The sequence below is a fragment of the Myotis daubentonii genome, chromosome 13, assembly GCF_963259705.1.
Source record: "Myotis daubentonii chromosome 13, mMyoDau2.1, whole genome shotgun sequence".
NCBI lineage: Eukaryota > Metazoa > Chordata > Mammalia > Chiroptera > Vespertilionidae > Myotis > Myotis daubentonii.
Genome location: NC_081852.1, coordinates 6,554,390 through 6,576,841, shown reverse-complemented (window position 1 = coordinate 6,576,841; position 22,452 = coordinate 6,554,390). Strand labels below are relative to the sequence as shown.

Sequence of the window (22,452 nt, the reverse complement as noted above, 5' to 3'; positions counted from 1 at the left end):
AGAATCTAGAACTGCGAAGTGCAAATGCCGTGGCTGCCTCGGACCAGCTGATGGCCCTGGGCCCCTGGAAGCTCTGGGGGCTCTCTGGCTGCCCTTCAGTAACACAGGGTGTCCGTGCCCTTAGAGGGCGTGACTGCGCTGAGGAAGCATTGGCATGCCACCCAGGCCGGGCCTTCCTTGCCTCATTCAGTCCTCACCAGCACCTCGCGAGGCAGGTCCAATTCCTGGCTTCTTGTTGATGAAGAAATGGAAACAGAGAATAGAAACATATTTCCAGTTAGCACTTGCATTTATCAGGCTTCCTGCCTGGGGATGAGACCGGGAGGCACAGCTGGTGGGGCTGGGGTCCGCCTGTGCTCTCAGCCCCTGGCCTGCTGGGGGACAGATGGACCGTCCAGGCCTCCTGCCCGTGCTCTGGCCCAAGAAGGCAGGGGAGGGAGCTCGCAGGCGGCCGGGGCCAGGGACCTGTGCAGGGATTTCCACTGTAGGAAGCCCAGCAGCCCCGCACGCGCAGGGGATCGCTTCCTCCTTGCTCCGCCCCGGACAGTCCCAGCCCTGGGGCACCTAGAAGTACACAAGTTCCCAGAGAGACAAAAGGGCCTCAGGGCCCAGCAGAGCGCTCGCCCTGCACTGCTCCTGCCTTGAGTTCCCGGAGCCTCATCCCTGGCCTGGCAGGGCCTGGCAGTGCCCAGCGACCGCTCCTCCTACCTCAGCCTCACCACTTCCCGCACCATGCCCTTCTGCCCCGCCCGGCACCTGAAGAGGAGCCGCCGTCTGCCCCGGGGTAAGTGGGAGCCAGGGCCGAGCAGGCCTCGGGAGCGCCAGCCCGAGGATGATTCAACCTTGAAGGGCAAGTGGCTTTTGGTGGCTCCAAGCAGCTTACGAGAAAGGAGCGGACAGGAGAACACAGGGCAGCTTGGGCTCCTGCTTCGGTGCACCTGCAGCCAGGGACGAGCAGGAAAGCCCAGCTGGGGCATAGGCATTGCCCGGTGCTGGCACCACACTCACACACACACACACACGCACACACACACACACACACACACACACGCATGGCAGTCATGGGATATCTGAGGGTGGTCTTCTCTCCTTTCACTGAAGCCCAGTCTAGGCTGGCTGACAGCTGCCCACAACTGTGGCCACCAGCCAAGCACGGCTGCTGAGCACCTGAAATGTGGGTGGTCCCAATTCTGATGTGCTGTTGGCACAAAACGCACACCAGATTTTGAAGACTTAGTTATATGTACTTATATGTAACTAAGATATATATGTGTGTGTGTGTGTGTGTGTGTGTGTGTGTGTGTGTGTGTGTATCAGTAATTGAGTTGTTTATCCATAATTTGTGTTGAAATGAACAATACTATTTTAGATGTATTGGGATAAATAAAAGGTATTCAAAATAATTTCACCTATTTTTACTTTTTAATGTAGCTACTTAAACATTTCAAATCGTACATGGGCTCGAATTCCATTTTCATTGGATTGTACTGCTCCAGAGAGCCATGGCCCCACCCTTGGCCTTCATCTCTGGGGTCCTTTCTGGGGCTCCCTCTGAAGCACCCCTCCCCTGGGCAGCAAGTAGAGTGACTGTGGGCCCTGTGGCACAGCCTCCACTGCAGCGGCGTCACCTTTAAACAGCGACTTCCTTTCTTGTTTGAGCGTCTCTGCCAGCCCAGGTAGAGGCAGCTAATGCAGACATCATTCGATTAGTATGTCGGACTGAGAGCTTGCTCACTTGCCCGTCATTGAAAGAACCACGGGCTGCCGTGGGTTACAGATGCTTTCACATGTGTCATTCGCTCATTTTTCTTTTTACTCTGAAAACTTTTATATAGAAGAGTTGAAAGACAGGAGCTCTTGTCCCACACCCCTGCTGGGACCCGCTATGGTTTGGAGTTACCACCTCTCCCCCAGAGTCACTTGTGTGGGTGGAGAGAGACTCACAAGAGAAAGTCCTTAAATGCAGGAGCTCAGAGGGAACCAGGAATGCTGGGCTTGAACCAGCTGACGCAGCCCAGTGAGCTGGGCTGGGAGCCAGACTGCCGGGCTCGGAGTTCCCTGGGTGGCTGCTTGGCGTGTTTCTAACATCTTTGGGCCTTGGCTTCTTCCCCTTTATTTTCTATTGAGGTGTAACTGACACAAACATTTTATTAGTTCCACATATCCAACATGATTGGATGTGTGTGTGTATTGTGAAATGATCACATCGAGTCTCTTAACTTCCGTCACCACACGTAATTACAGAACGTTTTTCCTTGTGATGAGAACTTCTAATATCTACTTTCTTAGCTACTTTCAAAATGCAATACCTTATCCTTAAGCACAGCCGCCGTGCTGCCCGTTACATCTCATGGCTTAGTTATTTTATAACGGAAGTTCGTTCCTTTTGACTCCCACCCTTACCTTGGTCCACCGCCACTCTGTTCTCTGAGCTTTGTTGTTTTGTTTTTAGATTCTACATGTAAGTGAGACCATACAGTACTTGTCTGGCTGATTTCACCTGGCATAAGCCCTCAGGGTCCATCCATGTTGTTGCAGATGGCAAGATTTTATTCTTTCTTTATGGCTGAGTAATATATATATATTATATATATATATATATCTCACATTTTTTAATCCATCAATGGGCACTTGTTTCCATATCTTGCCTATGGTGAATAGTTCTGCAATAAACATGTGTGTGTGTGTGTGTGTATAAATTGATTGGAGAGAGAGGCAGGGGGAGAGAGAAAGAAACATCAATGTGAAACATCGATCGGTTGCCTCACGCACACACTCTGGTCGTGGATCAAACCCTGGGCACACACCCTGACCTAGAATCCAACCCACTACCTTTGATGCACAGGTTGACACTCCAGCCACCCGAGCCACCCTGGTCAGGGTGCATTTATATATTTGAGTCAGTGCTTTTGCTTCATTCAGATAAATACCCGGAGGTTGAATTGATGGATCATATGGTAGTTCTATTTTTAGAGAAACCACATTTCTGTTCCATAATGGCTGTACTAATGTATACTCTCACTAATGGTGAACAAGGGTTCCCTTTTTGCCACATCCTCACCAACCCTGTTACCTCTGGTCTTTTGGATGGCATTTCCTGACATTTAGTGATATTGAGCATCTTCTCATGTACCTATTGTCTATCTGTAGATCATCTTTGGAAAAATATCTCTTCATATCTGCTGCCATTTTTAAATGTCATGGTTTGTTTTTTTGCTATTGAGTTGTTTAAGTTCTTTATATATTTTCTCCATCTTTTTCTCAAAAATGGGGATAATGACACCACTTCCTTTGAGTGGTCAAACTCCTCAGGCTCATCAGTGGGTTCACTTCCTGTGTTCGTGTGGGTGCTGGTGGGTGCCGGCCGGGGCTCCGCCGCTGCTGCTCTTTCCTCCCACAGACTGCCCATGCCCTCCCCTGCCGGGCACGGTGCCTTGCGCTGCAGTTACTTATAAAATATATGGGACTGGATTGTGACAAGTGCTGTGAAGATATAAGGTCAGGAAGGCCTGGGTTGGGGGTGGTGTGGAGTGAGGTGTAACTAGAGCAACCCAAGATTCCCAGGAAGGCGGCCTGTGAGGACAGACCTGCAGAGGTCAGGGAGCAAGTCCTGCCAGTGTCAGGATAACAGCCTTTTTGGCAACAGCAGGGCAGAGGGGACTCCGGCACAAGGACCCTGCCTGGCGAGCCTGGCTGTTCAGAAATGGTGAAGAGCAGGAGGGAGCAGCAAGAGGCCAGAGGAGCAGCAGTGAGGAGCGAGGAGGAGGGCTGAAGGGGTTGGTGAGAGGGGCCTTTGCAGGATTTGGAGCAGATGGTGTGAGCTGGTTTGGGTCCTAACTGATTTAGTCTCCTAAGACAAAATCTAAGCAACATGTTTTTCAAAATACTGGACATTGGCAGTGACGGACTGTGACCTCCCCACCCGCAGAGACGGGGTGATGGGAGCCCTGCGCATGCTCCAGCTTACTGTCCTGGGGTGCTTCCGGGCTGTGATGCAGGAAGAGGAGCCCCAGGGTGGGGAGGGGCACGGGACTCCACGAGTCAAGGAGACAGGGCTTAGAGACCAATGCATCTGGGATTTTCAGGATCAAGTACAAAGGAGCAAAGAGCTGCTCGGGAGAGAAACTCCTGGAGAACTCATCTCACGCATGTCGGGGAATTTCCGATTTTATTAATCTCAAAGGAGCAGCTTTTTGTTTTAGTGACTTTGTTGTCTGTGTCTTTGTCTTCGTTTTTCTGCTTAACAAACTTTTTAATAAAAGCGCTAAATAGAAATATTTTAGGTTTTAAGTTCATATGGTCTGTGCCCCAACTCTCCGCCCTGCTGTTGTAAAATTGTTACGACTCCAGCAAGACTCATGGGGGAAAAGAGAGAAGACCCACGTTACCGATATCAGAAATGAGAGGATTGGCATCACTAGAGTCTTCAGGTAGTAAAAACATAATAAGGGAATATTATGAACAACTTTACACCAATAAATTCAACAATTTAGATGAAACAAATTCCTTGAAAGATACAAAGTGCCAATGTTCACTCAAGAAGAAATAGATGCATATGTTACATTAGACTTGTTATTAAAACACCTTCCCCAAAGAAAAGTCCAGGTCTAGGTGGCTTCACTGGTGAATTCTACCAACATTAACAAATAAGTAACACAAACTCTTCCAAAAATATTGAAAAGGAAGGATACTCGCCAGCTTATTCTGTGAGGCCAGCATTATCCTGATACCAAAACTGACAAAGACGTTATAAGAAAAGAAAATGTCAGCCCAATATCCATATGAATATAAATGAAAAATTCTCAACAAAATGTTAGTAAATTGAATTCAACAATATTTAAAAAGGATAATTCATCGTGAGCAATTGGGATTCCAGGAATGCAAGGTTGGTTTAAGATTTGAAAATTCATCAATGTAATTTATCATATTAAAAAACTAAAATAAAATCATGTGATGTCTCAATAGATACATAAAAAGCATTTGACAAAATCCAAAATCCATTTCTGATTAAAAAAAAACAACCTCTCAGCAAGCTGGAAATAGGAGAGAACTTCCTCAGCCTGAGAAAGGACATCGACAAAAAAACCTATAGCAGATACACTTAATGGAATGCTTTTTGCCAGAAGATGACCAAGACACGGACGTCTACTCTCACCACTTCTACTTAACACTGTGTAACTGAGGCTATAGTAAGTGCAGTGAATGGCAAGCGAAAGAAATAAAGGCACCCAGATTGGAAGGTAAGAACTACAGCTGTCTGCGTTTGCAGATGGTACAATCGCCTCTCTAGGTGCTCTGCCAAGTCAACAGAGAAAGGATGGTCTGTTCAACAAATGGTGCCAGGACAGCTGGACAATCAGGTACAAAAGGATGAACTCATACCTTGCACCATATATGAAAACTCACTCATAGACCTAGATGTAAGCCCTAAACTATGAAACTTTTACAAGAAAACTTTTATGACCTTGGCTTAAGGAAATATTTCTTAGGTACAAAACCAGAAGCACACTCAATAAAAGAAAAAGTTCATTAAATTGGGCTTGATCAAAATTAAAAACTTCTCTTCTTAAAAATCCACTATGAATAGAATGAAAAGAAAAGGCACAGATGGGAGAAATATCTGCAAAGCACATATCTGATAAATGACTTGTACCCAGAATATGTGAAGAACTCAACTCTCAATAATAATGAAAATGAACAACATATTTTAAAAGTGAACAAAAGAAATTTCACCAAAGAAGATACATGGATGGCAACTAAGTACATAACAAGGTGTCCAGCAGCTTTAGTCACTTAGGAAATGCAAACTCAAACACCTGGTGCACCCGTAGGACGGCTGGAGTCCAAAGGCCGACCAGACCAGGTGTTGGCGAGAAGGTGGAGGGCCGGGAGCTCTGTGCTTCTGGGGGATGTACCAGTAAAGGGTGCAGTCACTTTGGAAAACAGTTTGTGACAATTTCTTAAAAAGTCAAACACATGTATATAACATATATACATACATAAACATACACACATGAAAACACATTAACGAGTTAGATACACAGGCTTAGAACACCATGAGAGTGAGACCATGGGCAGGGGCACAGCTGGGCATGAGAACAGCTGTCAACAGCTGGGCAGGGCAGGTCCAAGTTTTGTAGGTGACGTTCTTATAAAGCCTGTATGACTTGGGTGGCCCTCTTTGGGAAAAAGCATTGAAAAATGAGACATTCCAATTTGGTGTAAACTTGAGTATTCATTTAGGACGAACAAGTACCCACACAAGTTCTTGGAGCCTGGACCTCCAGGTGCCTTTCTTCTGAGTCATCTTGAGACTCTTCAGAGAAGCTCCTGGTGGCAACCAGCTGCCCCTCCCCACCCAGAACCCTCAGCCATCTCAGCCCTCAAGGCCATGTGGTATGGGGTCCTACTGGTGTCGAGCCGCTGTCCCCGCCTGCAGATGGCGGAGCTGTGGGTGTCCCCTGGGCCGGAGGTCCACACTGCCTCTGGCCTTCAGGCTCTGGGTCTCTGCCTGAAGCTGTCTTCCTCGCCACCCCTGCAGCGCTGCTGCTCAGTAACTGTGGGAACCCAAGGAGCAGGGCTGTGAGTGTAGTGAGGGCTCCAGAAGGCCCTGTGGGGCCCTGGCTGTCTTGTCTCCTTGCTCAACACCCTCCTCAGCTTTGGGCCCCACTGGCCTCTCCTGCTTCCCACCTGGCCTCAGGCCTTGCTCCCAGCGCCCCTCCCCCTGCTCCAGCTCGGCGCCCCCCCCCCCCCCCCGCAGTCTTGTGGCATCGCTGTGACCACTACACCGGACCCCAGCAGGTCCATGAGCTGGGTCCAGAGCTGAGGACTTGGAACCCCTGACTCTGCTATGCACTGGCGGTGTGAGTTCAGACAGTGTGAGTTCAGGATGAACCCATACCTTGCACCATGTACAAAAACTCACTCATAGACCTAGATGTAAGCCCTAAACTATGAAACTTTTACAAGAAAACTTTTATGACCTTGGCTTAAGGAAATATTTCTTAGGTACAAAACCAGAAGCACACTCAATAAAAGAAAAAGTTCATTAAATTGGGCTTGATCAAAATTAAAAACTTCTCTTCTTAAAAATCCACTGTGAATAGAATGAAAAGAAAAGGCATAGATGGGAGAAATATCTGCAAAGCACATATCTGATAAATGACTTGTACCCAGAATATGTACAATCTCGTGTGCTTCAGTGTCCTCATCTGTAAAATGCAGGTGGTAAAAGTCTTCCCTCAGAAGCGCTATGAAGCTTAAAGGATCTAGGATGGCAGGTATGTCTGTCACTTTGTTCATTTGAGTGTCTGCAGCTCCTAGAAGAGTCCCAGGCAGGTGCTAGGTGCTCAGTGAGCACTTGCTTCTGTCTGGTCTCCACCCTGGGGCTGCGGCCTCCAGCGAGGACGGCGTGTCCCAGTTCTCCCAACTGCTATCCCATTCCCTTGGGAGCACAGGTCTGCAGGCCTTGCCCCACCACCCACGGTCCTGGTTAGGGTCTAAGGCTCTGGGACCAGGGACAAGTATATAGGCAAGTTACATACTATGTGATGTTGGGGGGGGGGGGAAGGGGGGCTGCAAAAAGACAAGATCATTCTTGAAAATCCCTTAAGTTGCCTATGAAGTTCAGTATAAATGGTTTATATACATCCCAAATACTAGTTCATTTACATATGGAAGAGAAAGTCATGAACACATGAGACCCACTGGAGTTACTATAGGGAAAACCTCAGATTACCAATAGCTGTCTGAGTTTTTCCTCCTTCTGCCTTTATTTTATTTTATTTTACTTTAAAAAGGATTTATTGTTGAAAGTATTACAGATGTTTCCTTTCCCCCCATTGACCCCTTCTAGCCCACTACCACCCCTCTCCCCCTCCCCCACCCCCCAGCCTTCACCACACTATTGTTTGTGTCCATGGGTTATGCATATATGAATACAAGTTCTTTGGTTGATCACTTCCCTCCCACCCACCCTGCCCCACCTTCCCTCTGAGATTCATCAGTCTGTTCCATGCTTCTATGTCTCTGGGTCTGTTTTGTTCATCATTTTATTTTGTTCATTAGATTCTACATATGAGTGAGATCATGGGATACTTGTCTTTCTCTGACTAGCTTATTTTGCTTAGCATGATACTCCCCAGGTCCCTTCATGCTGTCTCAAAGGGTAAGAGACCCTTCTTTCTTTTACTGCTGCATAGTATTCCATGGTGTAAATGTACCACAGCTTTTTATCCACTCATCTACTGATGGGCACCTGGGCTGTTTCCAGATCTTAGCTATTGTAAATTGTGCTGCTATGAACATAGGGGTGCATATATACTTTCTAATTGGTGTTTCTGGTTTCTTGGGATATATTCCTAGACGTGGGACCATTGGGTCAAATGGCAGTTCCATATTTAATTTTTTGAGGAAACTCCATACTGTTCTCCACAGTGGCTGCACCAGTCTGCATTCCCACCAGCAATGCATGAGGGTTCCCTTTTCTCCTCATCCTCACCGGCACATGTCATTTGTTGATTTGTTGATGGTAGCCATTCTCACAGGTGTGAGGTGATACCTTATTGTCATTTTAATTTGCATCTCTCAGATGATGCTCAATTAATATTTGACAAAGGAGGCAAGAGCATACAATGAAGTAAAGAGTCTCTTCAATAAATGGTGTTGGGAAAATTGGACAAATACATGCAAAAAAAAAAAAAAAAAAGAAACTAGACCACCAACTTACACCATACACGAGAAGAAACGCAAAATGGATAAAAGACTTAAATGTAAGCTGTGAAACCATAAAAATCCTAAAAGAAACCATATGCAGCAAAATCTCAGGCATCTCTCTAGCAACATGTTTACCAATACATCGCCTAGGGCAAAGGAAACTAGGAGACAAATAAACAAATGGGACACATCAAAATAAAAGGCTTCTGCACAGCAAAAGAAACCAACAAAATGAGAAGGGAGCCCCATCTGCCTTTACATTAGAGTCCATGTGTGGCTGGGAGCAGGGACAGAGCAGAATTTTGGAATTTTCCCTGGGCCCTCCCTTCTCCAAGCAGGCCTCCAATCTGTGGGCTTTTTAAAATAGTGCTCCAGGGCAGTTTTAATGATCCTGATTAGATACAGGAAATTAACAAGACTAAAGGAGAAATCCCCCGAAAGTGTCCAAGGCAGATGCATGAGGCTTGAAAGGATGGGCTGCAAAAGTAGAACCCAGAGCAGGGCTGTGGCTGAAGTTTCAGAGAGATGCCCTTCCCAGCCCAGGAATAAACGATGACTAGTGTGAGGCAGGAGAGAGTGCGAGGGGAGGCTCCGTGTCTGCTCAGGGTCCCTGGAGTAAGCCTGTGTCTCCCTGTCTTGCAGGTGGTGCCGGGGAGCGGGAGAAGGTGCCGGCCAGCCCTGAGGGGCTCCTGCTCATGGCCAGTTCTCAGCGTGACATGGAGGACTGGGTGCAGGCCATCCGCCGGGTCATCTGGGCCCCGTTTGGTGGAGGTACTGCCCGTAGCCTGCATGCTCACCCTCTAGAACCCTTGCGTCCAGGTAATCGCGCCCCTCCTCCCGCTCGGGCCGGCAGACCCCTCTTGCCCAGGACCCCTGGCCAGGTCCAGGCCTCTCAGGCAAGCAGTGCTGTCCTCTGCGGCTGGCCCCTGGTGCACACCAGCCCCAGCAGGAAAACCAGGGCCACTTTCCAGACGTGCCCTCCGGCACACCGTGAGTTTTGCATGCTCGCCTCTGCACCAGACCCTGCTGTCCGCGGTGCGGTGCGTGAGGTCTGTACCCGGCGGGGTGGGCGCTCGGAGCCATAGCAGATGCCTGCAGTGTCCCTCCCTCTGCGGCGCCTGCGCAGACACAGAGGCCCTGCCCCGGGCAGGGCAGCAGCAGCTCCATTCACTCACGTCCTGTGCTCACACCTGTGTTGGTGCCTAGACTGTGGTGACTTTTGTTCTAGGCACTGCAGTTCGGTGGGTGGTGAACAAAGTAGGTGGTGACTCCGCCCCCTCCCTGTGCTCTCCTGGGGGAGGGTGGGGGGAGGGGAGACAGAGTGAGAGGCACTGAGCGGCTACAGCCAGTGGGGGGACAGTGGGACTTGGAGGCCAGCTCAGTGAAGTCCCCGGGAGAACGCGGGGAAGAGCACGCAGCAGAGGGACCAGCGAGTGCGTGGGCCCTGAGGTGGGATCGGGCGGTGGGAACACGAGGAATCTCAGGAGGCAGGTGCGTCTGAGGAGCGAGGGCGCCAGAGTGGGGCCCTGAGGCGAGAGAGGGCACCCGGGCCTGGGAGCACGTGGGGATTTCAGATTTGGTTCTAATCGATGGGGCATCAGGGAGGCCCTGAGCCAGAGGCAGACATGACCTGACTTAGCTGTATAAAAGGAGCCCGTGGCTGCCATGCGGGGGTGGACCACAGACAAGAGTGGACACGGCAGTCTGGGACAGTGAGGAAAGGTCACGGTGAGGGCTGGCGTGGGAGTGAAGACTGAAGAGTGGTCGCTGCAGCTGTTCTGCAGGCGGCGCTGCTGGGCTTGCCGATGGTCTGGACGTGGGGCAGTTGCTGTGTCCATGGGTGGGTGTTCCCATAAATCATCACGAAAAGAGCTTTGGGGGGGGGGCGGTGGCCACGCGGCTGGGCTGGGCCGGCGGCTCCCTGTGGAGTGTGTAGAGCAGGGCCTTCGGCCGCCGGGCTCTAGCACGGGAGTCACGGGAGTCCTGCTCTCCCACTCGGTGTCTAATCAGTGCCCAGGCCAGACAGGCCACAGGTCACCTGGGGGCTGGCAGCACAATCCAGGTCCTGCACGCCTCGTGGGCGGGCCCCTTCCCGCCTCCCCTCCCCGCCCTCCTCTCCGTTCCTGGCTGCAGAACTCCTGACGCCTTGCAGAGAGCACAGATCTCTTAGGTAGCGGAGTCGCTATGACTTTGAAAGTTACGGTTTTCCTCCGGGGCTTCCTCCTTGGCCCCACACTGTCAGCGTAGCCTCCGCCCCTGATGGTCGCAGCGAGCAGGACCCACAGCCCCGAGGTAATGCCGGGCAGGACTCGCGCCTGCCGAGCGTACTGGCAGCCGCCATGAGCGCCCTTTGGTGCAAGGTGGTTGATAGTGAGCAGATAGAACGTAATAGGCTTCCATGTGGCTGGACTTTGCTGTATGTTAAGTGGCACTTCTGAACACCGGGGATAGGAGAACATAGCCGTGACCTTGGGGTAGAGAAAGATTTGTAAAATGGGTTACAGAAAGCATTACTCCTGTAGGAAAAGATTGACAAATTGTACCATATAAAATGAAGAGCATCAGTTCTCTAAAAGGCAGATTGAGAAAATGAAAAGCAGCTATAGATTGAAAGAAAGTGCTTGCTACATATACAACCATCAAATGACTCACCCTTTAGACTCCTACAACCCAATGAGGCCAAGACAGGCAAGCCGGTAGAAACTTGGGCGAGAGACTGGACAGCCGCTTTGCAGCAGAAGAAACCCCCTGAGCAGTGGGCATAGGCAGGTGCCCAGCCTCGGCAGTGACCAGGGAAGTGCCCATTAAACCACATCGCGATCCTTCTCACCCACCCCCCTCACCCCCCCACCCCCGTGGCTAAAGGAAAAGGACCGTCGGTTTCAGGCGGTGCTGAGGGCAGCAAGCCACAGACACCTGCAGATGGCGCTAGGGAAGTCGTTGGCGGTCTCTGCCAAAGTCGGAGCTGTGCACACCTGTTTTAGTGGATCTGCTGCTAGGCATGCTGCAAACAGAAATATGTGCACACGTGTGCCAGGAGACTGTGCACGCCAGATGTTCACAGCAGCCTTATCGACGATGACCTGATGCCAACCAAGTGTGTAACAGCAATACAGTGGCCAAATAGATAGGATTCGTTCTGAGAACAGAAAACTCACAACAAACCCAACATGCCTGAATCCCTAAAACCCAGCGGGACCAGGGAGGCCTAACAATGTGAAATCCTTACATAGGATTTCATGTATGTAAGGCTGAAAAACAGGCCGCAGTGAGCTATTATTCACAGACAGATAATTAGGCAGCAAAAATGTAAAGAAAAGCGAAGAAATGACGCCGTGAAAGGATGGGAGTCACAGTTACACAGGACTTCATCTGGCAATAATGTCTTTTCTGGATGTGTGCACATATTATTATATAAAAAATAAAGCAAAGATGGGAAACTGCAAGTCAAGGAATCCGTCTGAGCTCGTGACACAGCTAGTCGGGGACCAGAGCTGGGAAATGAAGGCTGCTGTTCTGAGCCCAAGGCTGTGCGTCGTCCCAGCCCCACGGGCATGTCGCACAGGCCTCCTGCACCGCAGTGCGCGCGCCTGCCCAAGCCTTCCCCACGCTCTCTTCCCTCCCTCCCTGTCTGTCTGTCTGTCTCTCTGTCCTCTCCCCCCGCCCCCCGCTTGCTCGCAATGAGGGCCCTGTACAGAATCCCACATAGAAGCCAGACTTGCCCCTCCTTCAACCCCCCCTCCCCACCCCACAGTGTTTATCAGACTTCTCAGGCTGTGTGCTGAAGAACTTGCGAGAATTAAAACAGGAACCGTCATCAAAAGTGCTTTATCTCTTTTCTAGAAATCTAGAGGAAACACAGAAACCCCAGGGGTTAGTGATGGCGACATGTCTGGGCAACCATGGGCGCTCCCAGGTGGGCTGTCAGCCTCGGGAGGTTTCCTGCCAAAGCTGTTATTAGCCTGGGTTCCACTGGAAAGGAGGCTTAGCGGATCAGTCCTTCTTTCACTGTTTAATAACGAAGCCCAAGAGCCCTTTCAAGTGTGTTTGTTCTGGCAGAGCGCGGGCCACCTCTGACAGCTGAATAGGCAGCGTGCCCGCTGCGGTTAGAGCCTGGGCGTCCCCACAGAGGAAACGGCAGGCCAGTGGGTCAGGGGAGCCTGGTACCGCTGGTGGCCTGCCCAGGGGTGAAGTCATTGATTCATCCCTTCACTCAGCCAGTTAGTCATTCGCTCAAGAATGTGTGCTAGGGGCCCGAGATACAGCAGTGAGCAGGAAAGACAAGGTCCCTACCCTCCTGGAGACAGATAACCAAGGAAAGTAAGCCCATTGTAGTTAGATGGTGATGAGGGAGGGCAAGCAGGAGGGATGGGGGGTGGTCAGAGGTTAGCGACAGTTGAATAAAGGAGATGAAAGGGTGAATTAAACACTCCTGGGCAGAGAGTTTTGGTGGCAGAGGCTGGAGTTTCCATGATGGAAGAGCAGCAAGGAGGCCAGTGTGGCAGGAACAGTCTGTGACGGGGGAGAGAGAAGGACACAGGTCAGAGCAGTAATGGGTCGTAAGTCGGTAGGGCCTTGTGATCACGGTGATGACTGTGGCTGTTCCTTGGGGTGAGGCGGTGCTATTGACAGGCTTTGGACAGGATGGCAGAGTCTGACTCAGGTTCCAGCAGGAGCCCTCTGACTGCCGTATGGAGAATTGATAAAAGGATGCAAGGGCAAAACAGGGAGACCAGTTAGATGCTAATTATACAGCTATGCAGGTGAGAGATGATGGCGTGGCCCAGGAAGGTATTGGTGATGAGAAGTAATTGAATTCTTGATGCATGATGAAGGTGAGCCTATAGTATTTCCCTGTTAGAATGGAAGAAAGGTGTAACAGAATGAGAGTCATCAGGGTAATTCTAAGGTGTTTTGATCCAAGCAACTGGAAGGTTGGATTAGCTGTTAACTAACGTGAGAAAGACCACAGGAAGTATATTTGTTTGGCAGGAAAATCAAGAGTTTACTTTGGGGCTCAGTCTGAGATACCTGAGGGAGATTCAAGTTTAGAAGTCAGGCAGGCAGTTAGACATTTAAGTCTAGAGATTAGGAGAGAGGACTGGGTTGGAGAGAGAAACACAAACACATAGATGGGGTTTGAAGCCATGAGACTGGGTGAGACATCACCAAGCAAGTATAGGAACAGCAGAGAACCAGAGCTGAGTCTTGAGCTGCTCTCCAGTAAGAAGTCAGGAGCAGAGGAGGAGCCGGCAGAAGCAGCTGGGAAAGAGGACCAGTGAAGGAGGGGAGCCAGGAGCCAGTGGGGTCCCTGAGATGAGTGAAGAGAATGTCTAAGGAAGAGGAGCAGTGATCAGCTAGCTGTGCGATGCACTGCCAATACAACAATCGGTAGAGAACAGGCATTGAGCACCACTCATCAGTAACTTGAACAAGGGTGGTTTTGGTGGAGAGCTAGAGATAAGCTTGAAAAGAGTAGGTAGGAGAAAGAATAAGAGGTGAGGAATTGGAGTGTGAGCATAGTCAACTCTCTCAAGAAGTTTGCTGGAAAGGAAAAGAGAAATGGAACAGTAGCTGGAGGGGGAAGTCAGGTAGAGGTTTTTGTTTATTACTTTTCTTTAGTTGGGAGACAAACAGCAATGCAAAAGATTGATGGTGCAAGAGAGAGAAAAATTGCTGGAGCACCAATATTTCTTGTGGCTATAAATGCAAAAATGCTCAACAAAATACTAAAAAATTGAATCCAGCAATATACAAAACCATTATGCACCATGACCAAATGAGATTTATCCCAGGAATGCAAAGATGGTTCAACATCTGAAAACCAATTACTGTAATACACCAATAGAATAAAGAACAATTTTGACACATGATTGTCTCAATAAACTCATAAAAAGCATTAATAAAGTGCTTTTTTCATGGATTAAAAACACTCAGGCTTTCAGGGGTAGAAAGGAATGTCCTAGCCTGCTAAGAAGCATCTATAACAGGGGTTCTCAACCTTCCTAATGCTGCGACCCTTTAATACAGTTCCTCATGTTGTGGTGACCCCCAATTTCATTGTTACAAATTAAACATAATTAAAGCATAGTGATTAATCACAAAAACAATATGTAATTATATATGTGTTTTCCGATGGTCTTAGGCGACCCCTGTGAAAGGGTCCTTCTACCCTCGAAGGGGTCGCTACCCACAGGTTGAGAACTGCTGACCTACAAGAACCCTGTGGATAACATACTTAATGGAGAAAGACTGGATGCTTTTCCTGTAAGATGGGAACAGCAGGAGTCTCACTTTTACCATTTCTGATCAGCATTGTACATAGTCAGAGCAACTAGTCAAGAAATTGAAATAATGTGCATCCAGATTGGAAAGAAATAAAGCATTTCTGTTTGTAGATAAATGCTCTTGTATATAGAAAACCTTAAGAAATCTACCAGCTATAAAAATTTCAGCAAGATTGCAGGATATAAGGTCAATCTACATAAGTCAGTTGTATTTCCATACAGTAGCAATGAGCAGCTGAAGATAAGATCAAGAAAACTTCATTTACTATAGCATTCAAAAGAATAAAATACTTAGGAATAAAGTTAACAGATACAAAACTTCATGCTCTTAAAATGACAAAACATTGTTGAAAGAAATTAAAGAAAACCTGACTAAATGGAAGGACATTCCATGTTCATGGATCAGAAGATGATGTTGTGAGAAAGGCAATATTCCCAAATGGGTCTCTGTCTGTCTGTGCCCAGTTCCGAGCTCCATCAGGCAGCTCTCCGAGCCAGCTCTCTGGGAGAGGGGCAAGAAGGGAGTCACAGGGCACCCAGGCTGCCCGGCTTGCCTTGTTCTCTGGAGAGGCTGCAAGCCTTTGAAAGTGTCTGGTGTACACAGGAAGTGCCTAGAGCCCGTCGCATTGCCGTGTGAGAGGAGGCAAGTGAGCACAGGTTTCAGCATCAGGCAGTGGTCTGGGTGCGTAATCTGGCTCTTTCCTTGCTTGCTGTGTGACCCGGCCATGCCACTTATCTTCTCTGTGTCCTTGTTTGCAAAGTGGGAATGAAATTATTGTCTTTGCAGGATTGTCATGAGACTTAAAAAAGAAAAGCGTGCAAAATACTCAGCACTCTGCTGATACTAAATCATCCTCATTCATTCGATAAACACAGAGCATCTGCCTTGTGCAGGCAGGGGGTGTGGCACGGGGAAGAGATCAGACAGAGCTTCCATCCTGCTCCCCGAGGCCTACATCCTGGCTTAGAGCAGTGGTTCTCAAACCCAGCTCAGAAGAAAGTGGTAAGAACAGACTGCTAACCCCACCCACATGCCGGGGTTCTTGTTCCAGCATGAAGAAGAGTTAAGCAATATGGAGAAGGCTGTGCGTTGATTAAATAGGAGTCTAGAGATGAAATATAATTTTGAAAGGCATCTGGGGGTCAGAAGAGCCTAGTTTAAAGGAAACTAAGATCTAAGTTCTAAGTTCTGAGTTCCCCTCATCTCAGGACCCCATGCTTTTTATTAACACAATTTGTCCTGAGGCGAGGCAGAGATATACACTTCAAAGGGTCAGGGTTTCTACAGAGTCCATTGTTAGAATGGGGGATTTAGCCTACGGCTGTTCAGGTGTTTGGCCAGTAGGAGGCAATAACATGTAGATTAAGATGCCCTGAGCTGTCTAGCAGCCAAGAAATCAATTTAATGTATCCTATTCAGGTTTGGGAAAATGCCTTCAGCCATTCCCAGATGCAGCCCTGCTGTCATGCTAGAATTGGTTTCCGGCACCCACAGTTCCAACTCACTTGGGTGTGGCCCTAGAATTTGTATTTCCAGGTACTGCTGGTCTGGGGCCCAGGTTTTGATAACTGAAGGTGGTGAGTGCTATTGAAAGAAAAAAAGTAGAGTAGTTTTGAACACAGTGGTGAGGGCAGGCTGAGGGTGACATTGAGACAGTGTGCCAGACCGGCATCAGCTCCGGCAACAGCAGAGAAGGTCTGATGTGGTCTGAGCCGGTGCCCAGGCAGGTGGGCGGGCGGGAGGGAGGCAGTGGGCTAGCGTTTGCTTATAAGTGAAATGGGGAAGGGAGTGCTGGGGGCTTTGTGCTGAGGAGTGACGTGATCTGCTATATAGTTCAGAAGGACCACTCTGCTGACCAGAGAGGGACAAGGGGAGCCCAGAGACATGTACCTAGTAATCCAGGGAGGAGACCACTGCCTTCACTGTGGTGGTGATGGTGACAATGGTCAGATTCCAAATCTGTTTGGAAAGCAGGACGGCAAGGCCCTGCATGTGGTGTGAGGCAGAGGGAGCGCGAAGGTGGACTCCAAGGGCCTGGCTGAGCGCCAAGAGGGCACGCTCAGCACAGAGCAGGTTTGGGAGTTCGAACTCGTGTTTGAGATGCCCACGAGCCCTTGCCCCGGCGGAGATCTGAGTGGGCAGCCGTGTGCAGGAGTCGGGGGCCAACGTTAGTGTCAGTAACTAGGAGCTTGGTGACTGTCCCGCCTGTAGGCTAGTGAGCACTGCCAAACAAAGCCCAGCCTTGTAGGCAGCAGCATGAGTGCCAGTCTGCTGCTGAGGCGGGCACGAGGGGCCAGGCTGCGGGCCTGCAGTGGCCACCAGAGCCTCGTGCCCAGCCTGGCCGTGTGGCTCCTCCAGGCCTCTGAGGACATTCCTCTGACCTGCCAGGAGCCGATTCCCCTGCCCTCAAGTCCCTCAGACATGACGGGGCAGGGGGATGGAGAGGGATACATGCAGCTCCCGAGGCCACGGCCGAATGCTTGGCCTGGAGACAATCCCCACCTCAGGACAGCACAAGCCACCACCTTATGTGCTGGAGTGACATCTCTAAATGGAGGCCCTCAGGCACAACCAGGGTCAGAGCGCAGGGTCCCTGGCCCCCGCGCAGGCCAGTGGCAGAGCCTGAGATCCTAGTGGACCACCTCCCCCCTTGCAGCTTGCACCATATCCCAGCTCTTATGGGGGATTCCAGAAGAGGGTCTTGTTTCCAGTTCCCCTGAATGTTCACCCTCAGGCTGGGGCCTGGCCTTTCCTGCAGCCCTTCCGACGGGGAGAGAAAGGACTGCTCTGACCTGGGCCGGGCTTTGGGTCACAGAGGCCACAGAAGGGGCACTGAGCCCGGTCCTGTGCCCGCAGCCCATTCCAGTGCACCTGAGGGTCCACCATCGGCGCAGGAAGAGATACCTGTCCACCTCCCAGGCTCACAAAGGCAAACCTGGCCTCTTCCGGGCACCGGTTGGTTCCCAATCTGTCCCTGGCACTGCCCCAGGGGCTGTGAGCTCCGTCTGCCACAGAGCCACTGCCAGGAGCTGCTTACCAGGCGACCAGTGGAGGGAGCAGCTGCCCTGTCGGGAGAGCCTGGCGGCAGCGAGTGGTTTAGGGGTGTCAGGGGAGCCTGGCGGCAGCGAGTGGTTTGAGGGGCTGCCACAGGGCTCCTGGCAGCTCAGGACGGTGATTGTTAGCTGCCTGTTACCCTCCTTGCTGGACCCTTACATCCTCTTCCCCCAGCAGCTGTGATGGGGCTGCCCTGGGAGCGTGGCCGGCCTGGCCTCAGTGTGTGCCTCGTTGAGCTCAGGTCACAGTCCAGGAAAGAACCCATCGTGGTCACTGCTAAGATGAGGGCAGTGCAGGGCGTGTGCCCACGACGCTGTGCAGTCCCCTGGTGACACAGCCGCAGGGAAGTCGGGCAGAGGTGGCCGCTCGCCGGAACAGCTAGCCATTACTCAGCATGCCCCCGTGCCAGGCGTTGGCTCTGACAGCAGTCCTGGTGCAGCCTGCACAGGTGAGGAGACTGGACAGCAGGAGGCTCAGGTGAGCTGCCCAGGTCACAAGGAAGCAGGGGGGAGCTGGCTTTCTAAACCGGCCTGGTGGCGCTCGGAGCCCGGGGACTGGATGCCCGCCCTGAGGAGTAGGATGCCAGGAGCCCTCCCGGCCCTGACTCCGCCCTCAGCTTCTCCCAGCAGCCTTGGATGTCACATAGTCTGAGGGAAGAATCTCATCCTGCCATGCGATACTATTGCCAGGGGCTGTTGGATCAAAACCCTTTCGTAGGGGAGGCAGAGAGGTCCAGAGAGGCTCAGCAACTCACTGACAGCACCCTGCAGGGCTGGGCGCTGCCTCCAGGGCCAGCCGCTTTGTGGATTCTCTGTTGCCAGGCAAGCTTCAGAGCGCCTGGCCCTCGGGATCTGAGCTGTCTTGATGGGGAGCAACCAAGACTGACTGGGACAGAGGCAGTCCCTGCAGCCTCAGACCCAGGGCCTGTAGTACTCACAGCTCAGAAACAAGGGCCACCCAGCCGCAGAGGTCACCTGTCACCAGGTGCTGTGTGAGAGAACAGATCCCCTGCCCAAGAGGACAATTTCATTTCTACCCCCGCCCCGCACCCCCGCCCCGCAATAGCCCCACGGCTACAGATGAGTCCCAAGATGGGGTGGGTGCCGTAGAGATTACGGCAATGCATGTCCATCCCGAGCCTTCTAGAAGGGAGGCAGCTGCAGACTTCCTTATCCGCGGATTGAGGTGGGGGTGGACGGATTCCCTAGAGACCAGCAGGTCTACCTCAGTGACCACACAGGTAGGGAAACTGAGGCTGGAGCAGAGAAAGCAACTCAGCACCAGTGCCCCTGAGAGAGCCCCGCCTACCCCCAGAGCAGGTGCCACTACTGAGCCGAGGACCCTTCTCTTTAGTGTAGAATGTTAGGTTAGGTGGCTCAGGAGGCGGCGCAAGAAATAGAGTCCAGTGAATCAGAAAAGAAAGGAAAGGAAAAGGTTTATTTCTGCGTCCCCGGGAGACCCATGTACCCCCAGGACAGGGCACATGGATTCACACCAACAGGGAGGGGGGCGCTTTTTTTATACTGCGGTTGGGTGAGGGGAGGGGACATGAGCTGAGGTATTCTCTGCCGCAGGGGATGGGCGGGGGTATTCAGAAGAAGTCCCTATCTGTGTGGGGGTATGTGGATTCAGGGAGAAGAAGCTGGTATCTGTGTCTGGCACGTTGATCTGTGAGAAATCCCAGGGGAAGTCCATTGTCTCATCACATGTCTGCATGTATCTGATCCTGGGCTCTCTCCGACCTAACATCCCGGCCTTTTGGTGATAAGGGACGGCAACTCGTTCTGGCTGCTTCCAGCTGGCTAAGGGCGAAGGAGGGGGGGTGTTTAAAGGCCAGGGTTAGGCAGAGGCAGGTCGGAGGGCAGCCGAGCGTAGGGATAGAGCAGGAGCTGATTCACAGTCACCTGTGACATCTCCGTGATCCGGGAGTGGATGAACTTGAGGAGGCAGGGGGCTAGAAGAAAAAAGACACAGATGAGAATCAGGGGCCCTATCATGGGTAGGACCCAGGTGGCTAAGGGGCTTTGGACCCAGCCGGAAGGAGAGTTGTCCTGGAAGTGTCCTGCCTGTAGTTCTTCACTCAGCTTAGTCAGGGTCTGTACGTTTACGTTTTGCTCCACTACTCCGGACTCGATGTAGTAACAGCATTCTTCCTGAAGGAATATGCAGGTTCCTCCTTTTTCTGCAGTCAGAAGGTGTGAGGCGAGCTGGTTCTGTAGGGCTACTTGGGCTACTGATGTCACTTGCTGCTGTAGGGAGGCTAAAAGAGGCGGTAGTAGACTCCAGGGCTAACTGGAGCTTGTCATTAAAGTACTGAGCAGTGACCAGACTGTTCCCGAGGGCCCCCCGGTGAGGCCTACTGAGGCAGCGATACTCACCCCTTAACATGACAGGGAGGAAGGCAGCCTGGCGGGTCCAGGGATGGGATGGAGGGAGCAACCAGTGAGCTCCGACTCTCCATACAAGGTTAGCTGGGGAACTACTATGACCACGAAGCAAGGCCCGGGGTCAGAGGAGTTCATGCAGTTGCTTAAGGTGCCGTTGCACCAAAAGAAGGTACCTGGGCTGGCCTTGGTGAGACTGGCTGCGGTGTGGTATGACAGTCTCTCCCGTGGCAACCCCATAGGTGTTGACATCTTGATTACATCTGTCTGGGTTCCGCTGATTGTAAGCAAAACAGACATAGGGTCAGCCAGTATTGGACACTGACTGGATGTTGACAGCCATCTGGATCTTTGTCTGATATCCGAACAGAGGGCTGTCCTGAGAGCCTACCTGTCGGGTGACTTGTTTGCTGTTCTGGTAATAGGTTTCATGGACCTTGAACCTCCACACATAAGCAGGTGGGGGTGGGTGTAGGTTGCTCAGGGCCAGGAGGAGAAGGAGGAGGGAAGGGCGGTTAAGGCGGACCTTAGTGGGGCCCAACACTCACATTTATAGATGTCATGTTGCTCCGGGTTCCTCTTGAGTCTGGAGAGGTGGTGCCAGGACAGGTCGTCAAGCTGGGGTCGCCAAGCAGCTTGGCCGCAGTGGGGGCTGTGAGGATTACAGTGTGAAGTCCTGTCCACCTAGGCTCCAAGGCTTGTGGTTGTAGGTTCTTAAGGAGGACCGAGTCACCAGGATGAAGGGCTGGTCTTGGGAGTCCTGGTCGGTCGGCTCTGGCTTGGGCAGAAACCTGTTCTCGTGTTCTCGGAGCAATTGCCTGGTTATAGACAGATATGGGAGATACATACCCAGGGGAGGGGGATCAGTAATGAGACGGTGGTTGAGCAAGAAGAGCCAAAAGGGCTCAAGAAAGTGGGGCTCCTTGGTGTAGCCGGAGTTTGGTCGGGGCCATGGGCAGGAGGTCCGGCCAGGAGCTGCGAATTTCTAGAGAGAGTTTAGTTAGATGGTCCAATAGGTTGGAATTGAGTGGCTATGATGAGGGTTCGAGCCAGTGACAGAAATCCAGCAGGATGTAGAGGAGGAGGGATTGATGTTCGAGAGTAGATGGAAAGTTGTGTTGATGAGGGTGGGCATAGTAGTAGGTCCAGGGTTTGTAAATAGAGAGTGACACTAGAGGATTTCCCATTCCAGACAGTAGAATTGATGACTCCCTCATCATTCCATGTCCGTTTCACCTGAAAATATGAAAAACCTGAGCAGAATTGGAGGGTCCCTTGCCCGGTAAGAGCCTGTGAGGAATGATGGGTCATCCGGTCCTGGATGGTGTCGCTGAATCTTCTTCGGGGATGGTGGGAGGCACTCGGTGAGCCTGAGAGAGGTAGGTATTACAGCGAAAGCAGGAGAAAATGTTAGAATGCGCTGTTATCCAAGGGAAAATGGATTCGACAGAGCAGTGGAAGCCAGGGACCTGGAGTCTGGAGAAAAGGTGGGGAGGGAGGGAGCAGGTCGCACAGCCTGTTCCCAGGCCTCTAGCCGCTTGGATTTTAAAACTGCCGTATTTTTTCCTTTGGGAAGGGTGAAGGGGGATGGGGCGAGGTCAGAGCAGTTTTCAGTTCAGAGGAAGGGACAGTCGTGGCGGAGAGAAGGAGAAAAGGCGTTCACAGCGAAGACTGAGGTAGGCGACGACTGAGCTAGGCTACTGTGGTCTGGGACAACAGGGCCCCATGACGGGACGCATGGCAGTGGAGAATCGGTGTCCCTGTAAAGGGAGGGGACCAGGAGTGGGAGGAGCAGGGAAGCTGAAGGGCTCAGAGTGAGCTGCAGAGTGGCCACTAGGATGGTGAGGATGTCTCGTCCTAACAGGGGCATGGGGCATGCTATCATCAAGGAGGCAGGGAAGGGGTCCAGTGGCCAGAGAGCAGGTGGATTTGCCGTCAATGCCCATGTCCGAGATCTTGGAAGGATAAAGGGGCCCTAAAAAGGAGGGCAGGACAGAGAAGGCAGCCCCCG

At 51.2% G+C, this 22,452-nt stretch overlaps 1 protein-coding gene across 7 annotated transcripts in view; it reads left to right on the top strand.

Annotated features, from left to right (window-relative positions):
• ARHGAP22 (Rho GTPase activating protein 22) overlaps positions 1-22,452 on the top strand; it is a 158,678-nt gene that overhangs the window by 118,710 nt on the left and 17,516 nt on the right. For 5 of the 7 annotated variants that reach the window (XM_059662076.1, XM_059662072.1, XM_059662073.1 and 2 more), the window contains one exon: positions 9,358-9,534. The exons of 1 other annotated variant lie outside the window; for it this stretch is intronic. In XM_059662076.1, coding sequence (XP_059518059.1) covers positions 9,358-9,534 — 177 coding nt within the window. The remainder of the gene's footprint in view (positions 1-9,357; positions 9,535-22,452) is intronic. One more of the 7 variants, XM_059662074.1, reaches the window with a different exon arrangement.